Consider the following 7,800-nt stretch of genomic DNA (forward strand, 5'->3'; position numbering starts at 1 on the left):
GTGCGTCAAATCAGATTTTAATTACTTGGAATTGAACTTAGTATCACGTCCGGGTACCTGGAAATTCTTAGAAAAGTTTTTTTTAAATTATGATAATTATGTATGAAATTTCCTATACCTAACTAAAAAAATACTCAAGTGCTTGTGTTAACATAAAACCCAGACACACAGACACACACAGACACAATTTGTAACTACTCATTTAAGTTAAAATGTTTTTTATTCGGGTGCAATATTTCCTTTATAGGCCTACTCTGTACACGAGAAAAAAATGGTTTTGTCAAAAACGTAATCTTGATGGATCACAAATCAACACGCTTCTTTGTTATGTGAAATAATACCTCTAATGTTTTAAACAATTTGTTGGTGTTTATTATAAAATACTATGTTCTATCAATCACCACAGCTCATTAAATCAACACAAGTCTTGCTTATTATACATAAAGCTGCTAGTTTAAAGAGTCAAATCTCAACAGGCCTTAACTTCATCTCAGAATAGGTCACTCCATCATACAAAGTGGTAACAGTTTTCCACGAGAGACCCTTCCCGAAGAGCACACTCCCATAACGACCGTTGAGGTTTGATATGTGGCAGTTGGAGTACCACCAAGCGCCCTGATACGTTACTGGACAATTATAATTGACCTCATCATTATCAACATCGTAGGTGCTAAAATATTTTCCGTTGTGAACTGTGTTTAGGCTGTCACTTGCATTACCGTAGTAGCCACTTATAAATAGTTTATAGAACTCTTTTTCTGATTGTATTTTAAAACTCGAATACGAGGCGTAATAGTTTTTCCCCTTGAAAGTCATGTCAATTCTTAATTCATGTGATCTGTTTGCTGTCAGACAGTAAATGTTTTCGTTGCCCAGGTAAAATTCTCCAGCGTCGAAGTCTCCGAACCCGTGTTTGTATTCCTCCCAGTTGCGGTAAAAGTCCACGACACCGGAGACGCGACGTTGGAAAATTGTCCAGCCCCCTCCATCTGTCACTGTGTCACACATGACGACAAGACCAGACGACAGTTGTAAAAGTTGTCTGGGGTTGGTGGAGTTCTTCACGTCGGCACACGATGTATACAAATCATGGTCTAACATCATTTGTGTTGTTTTTCTTAATATTTTCTGTTCTGTTATAAGAAAAAATGCATATTTTAAAAGCACATGTAACATAGGTCATATGAATATTGAGTAGCTTAACTAAATCGTCTGAGCAAGTAATTATTGTTTTTTTTAACGATTAGCGTGTGATTTCTAAAAGCGTCTTGTGGTCACTAATTATACAAGTAATCTCAGTTTAAAATCTATCACCATTTTACAAATGTAGTCGAAATCACAAATTGCATCTTAACTAATATGTATCTTTTATTATTTTTATTTATTTTCCAAAGTGCAATCATTGTACAGGCTAAAGTAACATAGTATATTTCTGGGCGGATCTTAACCTCAAACAAGCTGTCGAGTCTCTACAACAGAGGGAAAACCTACGGACTTAAATAAAACTTAAGTGAATTATTCATACGTTTATTGTTTTATACTTAACCGTTAACTCTTGCATATGATCCAATCAATAAAACAAAACAACTTGTTTAAATTAAATTATATCCTAATTCATCCTATTCAAAAGTTACCTAATAGAGACAACATACAGTTAAATCATTACAGCTACCGCCAAAGCTAATTAACACGTTAAAGCTGGATGTTGTATAGGAATCAGAATCGTGTTTCTACTACAAACATAACGTACCTAACCAATAGCGTAATTCTATATATCGCTTTTATTCTCGAATTAGATAATTGATACTAGTGTTAGAACCCAATTAAAAAGAACAAACAGTTACGTAATTAAAGCTATAACCGAAAGTTAATAACAGATTTAACACATTAAACATTGCAAGTGACAAAAATTAACATAATTTGACAATCAACGTTTTTTTATTATATATATATATATATATATATATATATATATATATATATATATATATATATATATATGTATGAATATATATATATATTTATCTTCTCAGTGGCGTAGCGAGGTCGGGTGTCACCCGGTGCGGCACTTAATGGTGTCACCACCCCAGAGGCGTAGCGACCCTTCCCGTGGACAAACTTTCAAATTTTCTATTTGCACCCCCCCCCTCAAACTTTCAATTTGCACCCCCCTCAAGTCTTCGATTTGCAACCCCCCCCCCCCCTTCAAACTTTCGATTTGCACCCCTTCCTCAAGTTTTTCTCTATATATTTTGCTATTTTTTGCTTGGTGTCACCCCCCTAAATGGTGTCACCTGGTGCGGTCAGCACCCCCAACCCCCCTCGCTACGCCTCTGTATCTTCTATAGAACACGGTGACTAAATACCTGTACAGACAGATGTTCTACAAGATCCCATCCTTCCATTGCCCACGGTATCACAGTACCCGCCCCTTGTGTATAACTTAGACTCGGCTGGTGGTTGTGGTACCGAGGTCATGACGGCGTCGTTTGGTAGAATCCAAGAGCCTTTTAAAAATTAGCGAAATTAATTAATATATATTACAAACATCAGCTTATTAAAATATTTTGAGAATATCATTTTGCATTTTATTCTTTTTAATACAACCGTTAAGATGTTTAGAATTGATCCGATTTTAGTTTTCGGAAAGTTAAATCTACCCCAAGCTCACACCCAAACTGTGAAATGTACCCATATATGATAGTAACGTGCACTATGCGAAACAAATAGATAAAATCACGGAATGGTTTAAGCAATGGAAAATATCTGCGTTACACGCTTTCGATAAACCACATTAACAACAAAAAATCTAATACAAGATGGTTAGCACTGAATCAATGATAATATTATTCAGTAATATACTTAAATATTCTTTTAGTTTCATTGGTATAACAATTTAATCAAGTAAACACACCTAAATAACAGCCTCCACTGAACTCATCAAACATAGTTGTAAACCCACCTAAATAACACCCTCGACTGAACTCATCAAACATAGTTGTAAACCCACCTAAATAACACCCTCGACTGAACTCATCAAACATAGTTGTAAACCCACCTAAATAGCACCCTCCACTGAACTCATCAAACATAGTTGTAAACCCACCTAAATAACACCCTCCACTGAACTCATCAAACATAGTTGTAAACCCACCTAAATAACACCCTCGACTGAACTCATCAAACAGAGTTGTAAACCCACCTAAATAACACCCTCCACTGAACTCATCAAACATAGTTGTAAACCCACCTAAATAACACCCTCCACTGAACTCATCAAACATAGTTGTAAACCCACCTAAATAACACCCTCGACTGAACTCATCAAACATAGTTGTAAACCCACCTAAATAACACCCTCCTCTGAGCTCATCAAACATAGTTGTAAACCCACCTAAATAACACCCTCCACTGAACTCATCAAACATAGTTGTAAACCCACCTAAATAGCACCCTCCACTGAACTCATCAAACATAGTTGTAAACCCACCTAAATAGCACCCTCCACTGAACTCATCAAACATAAAATTGTAACAATCGTTCTCGTTGTTTGAGCACGTGACAGCACAGCCCAGCACTGCATCGGTCACGTGATGCCCTTCCAGTAGTACCATTGTGACGTCACTCCTGTCTCTCAATGTGTAGTTGAATTCTCTATTTTCACAACAAACATTTTCAACTGTTATAAAAAATAAAATTACAATTTTTGAAAAATCTGATATACTTCAAAATATATTTTAAAATACTTTAAAACCCGTCTCGATGTTTTTAATTTTCCGTGCACGAATATGGAGGAAAGATTGTAATCGTGCTAAAAGTAGATGGTAATAAATCTCGATGTTTGACATCTGCAAGAGTCGGAAAACTGCAATAATTGTGTTTTTTTTATAATAGATATAATGGTTTGTTGGACAGGCTGGTAGACTCTACCGCTGACGTGTATATGTAAATATGTTATGGTCAACTCTAGACCCAGCCGCTATAGATATACATAACTCACGTCAAGTAATCAGTTAAACTTTATTGACTTGATTTTACTATAGTTAAATGAACCTTTTACCTAACCATTAAATAGGTTCCTAGTGGTTAGATTTAATGGTTTAATACAAAAATATATACAAATTAGAAAGTATTTTTAAGATTTGAGAAAATCTTGGAAACTAACTCTACTAAACTTACAGGAGATTGTCCAGATTAAGATACTGTCACAGACTGTATAATTAGGTATGTTTATATTATTGTGTTTTACATGAAGTTGCATGAATGAAGAGTACCTGGCTAGCGGAAGGACTGTTTGAGCGATCGTCATGTGTTTTTCCATGTTTTTGGGTGACATCGCTCATGTACGTAAGGGGAGAGAAAGTAGTGAATAAAAGGGAGAGCAAAAAGGTGAACGGGTGTTGTGTGCTAGAACTTGAACCTGAGGACTGTGGCTGTGAATGTAGGATGTTACTACGACACTTTGTTTCTTGACTGTGATTGTACTTATACCAGTTGTGACCATGGATTTACTATGGATCTATTAATTCTCTGTACAAAGTGTAAATAAAGTTATTGTTTCACAACTACTGTTGCTCGTATGAGTATATTGAAGAACTCACAATAACAACAAAGAATTCATGTTGTTACATATGGTGTCAGAAGTGGGGGCAACAACAGTTGCTACATTGTGAGCGTCTACTACTACTGTTACATTGTCAGAAGCAATTGAAGAAGTGTTTCTACATTATTATCAGACATGTTGTTACATATGGTGTCAGAAGTGGGGGCAATAAAGTGATGTTGCTACATTGTATTACTGTTACTTATGATGTCACAAGTGGTTGAAGAATTGGTGCTACATATGTCAGAAATGGAGATATTACAGTCTGCGGTCTTCCACTGTTTACCAAGTACGTCAAGTTCTTGAAAGTCATCTATCTACACTCAAGTCAGAAGGATTGCTGTAGTCAAGTCAGACGTTTTGTTCAAGTCAAGTCATCAACGTGATAATTTTTATCACCTTACTTCGATATTGTCTCACCAATGTCGAGTAAATATCGTCTGTGTGTTTTTTCTGTTTGGATTTAGCCGATCAAGTCTTAGTGTTTCTTTTCTACTGTTTGGATTTAGCTGTTCAAGTTTTTTCTATATGGATTAGCTGTTCAAGTTTTTCTACTGTTTGGATTTAGCAGATCAAGTTTATTTTTGTAACTGTTCCTAAACTGTTCCTAAAGATGTCTTATCTAAAACTGGACAAATTTCTACTCTGTAACAGGCTACTAGAACTATTTCGAATTTTTTTCAACTTTTTGGAATCAACAAAGTGAACTATTTTTGGACATATATATGTACTATGAACTTTTCTTGGATAACCAGATGTCTGTAATCAACTAAAACAAGCCAGAAACCAAGAAAGGGTATTGTAAATTAATTAACATTTATCTATTGTCAACTAATGAATTTATATTTTATGTCATAGAAAATATATCAAAATGTTATGTTTTGAAGAATATCTAGCACTAGCGAGGGCGCAAGGCATTAAGAAGATGAATAAGCAGATAGCCTGGGCAACCAATCGACTTGAAAGAGACATAGAAGAAGCAAAAGAAGCATGGGACGAAGAAACAGACCAACCCCGACGAGCTCATGGAAATGTATTGAGAGAACTAGATGATGTGATAGAAATAGTGTGTAATAGATCAAGAGCTATTACAGACATGCAAAAAGAAGAAGAAATCTCGGATGGAGATAAAGTAGAAGAGACTGTACAACTAAAAGGAAAGCGGAAAAAAAGAAACAGAAAACAGAGAGCAGATAAAAGGGCTGAAACTTTGGAAAAACAAGTTGGCCTACATGAACTAGCATATAAACAAGAACTATTAGAAATGAAAGCTATAACAGACACAAATGAACCAAAATTAGAAAGTGAACAGACAGAATTTAAAGCAGAACTTGAAGAAGTAAATATTGGCAACCTTTGGAATGAAGAACAGAGTAACATAGTCCAGGAAGAATTGAAACCCAAGGAAAAAACAGAGGTTGAACTTAATAATGATTTAAAGGTGACAGATACATTAGAATGTCTTAAGATTGACTCTTTATTAAATGATACGCAGGTACACGAGAATATTATTGAAAGTTGTATCGTAAGTCCATCAGAGAATGGCAGTCAACAAGAAATAAGTCCATCAGATAATGGTAGTAAACAAGAAATAAGTCCATCAGTGAATGGCAGTCAAAATGATTTAATAAGCCCATCAGTCAATGGCAGTGATGATTTAATAAGTCCATCGGAGAATGGCAGGAATCATGATAAACTAATGATGATTAATGAATCAGTGAACTTAATAAGCCACAATGAAGAGAACGTACCTATTGAAGATTTACTTCGAAAATTGGAGTCAAACTATAAAGAAGATATACTAGAACTCAAGAATAAATTTAACAAAGAAATGGAGAAATTAACACAGAAATTTATGTGTGAATTAGAATCAATAAAGAAGCACAAGGAAGTTAAGAAAGATGAAACAGTAACTAGAAACTACAATGTCAAAAAATTACAAACTGACAGTAAAAGAAACGTATCGAACTATGAATACGGTCACCATGTTAATAAAAATGCACAGAATGAAAGTAAAAGAAATGTAGCAAACTATGAATACAGTCAACATGTTAATAAGAATGTCATTAATGTCATTAATGCACAGAATGAAAGAAAAAGAAATTTAGCAAACTATGAATACAGTCACCATGTTTATAAGAAGCCAAAATCTAGATGTTTTTACTGCGGAAAAACAGGTCATTACCAAAATCAATGTTGGCATAGGTTGGCAAATCAGAGAAGAAACAATTATGTACAAAGAAAGTCATGTGGGAAATATAGTAATTTAAGAAAGAATATATCATGTTCTAATGAAAGATACCGAAGCAAGATGTATTATGAAAGGCCAAAGCAATGCCATAATATTTATATTGAGTTGGTTGATGAACCAAACCAACATACACAAAGCAAGATAACTACTGACGTTGTTCAGAAACCAGAGGAGAATATTAAAACAAATGAAGTAACACAGGTTACACGAAATCTAGGAAATGATTATGGTAGCACAGCTAAAAGCTACAATTTGAGGGAGAGATGGCATACAGGTCATCGTCAACTGCACGAGAACGATTACTCATGCTATAGAGGATGCTAAGATTAAATTATCAATTGACAGTTTATTAATATTATACAGTCTGTAACTGTAATATATAAATATCAAATAATGTGTTTGAGTAAACATAAATTGTGTACTATATCTAAAGAATGTAAACTGTATTATGTTAAACCTATTCTATACTATTAATTAACAGTGAATAAAGTAAATCAAGTAAAAGTTAGAGACTATTTATTCCGCATAACAATAAGACGGAAGTCTCAATGATGAATTGTATCAGTCGATACCTGTGAAAGGCAAGAATGTTGTGTTGTGACCTAGATATGACTGAAATGGGTCAAATAGGGGAGACAACAAAGTATATTACTCATGCGTGGTAATAACATACCTTGATGATAAGGAAGTTTTTTTTACCACATAGGATATAGTTATTTAAATTATGAGTTGAATCAAGTCTTTGATAATTTCAACTATGTATTATAGTTTGGTAATTTACTAAACTCATTGATCTTGTTTATACTACAATTACTGGGTAATTGAAATGTTTTTCTTTCTCATATTTGAATATATTACACATAATGCTTGTGCATTAGTCTACAAAGAATGTATTTTCCATGTTTTTTGAGATGTATAAAAATTTTTGTTGTCTGGCACATGGTCC

At 34.3% G+C, this 7,800-nt stretch overlaps 1 protein-coding gene across 1 annotated transcript; it reads right to left on the minus strand.

The window, feature by feature from the left end:
- Positions 1 to 462: 462 nt before the first annotated feature.
- On the minus strand, positions 463 to 1,101 carry LOC131944240 (ficolin-2-like). The gene has a single exon (XM_059304778.1). It carries the CDS (start codon positions 1,099 to 1,101, stop codon positions 463 to 465), a length of 639 nt encoding a protein of 212 aa, XP_059160761.1.
- Positions 1,102 to 7,800: the final 6,699 nt, after the last annotated feature.

The sequence above is a fragment of the Physella acuta genome, unplaced genomic scaffold, assembly GCF_028476545.2.
Source record: "Physella acuta isolate Inbredline_101_S28 unplaced genomic scaffold, ASM2847654v3 ptg000486l, whole genome shotgun sequence".
NCBI lineage: Eukaryota > Metazoa > Mollusca > Gastropoda > Physidae > Physella > Physella acuta.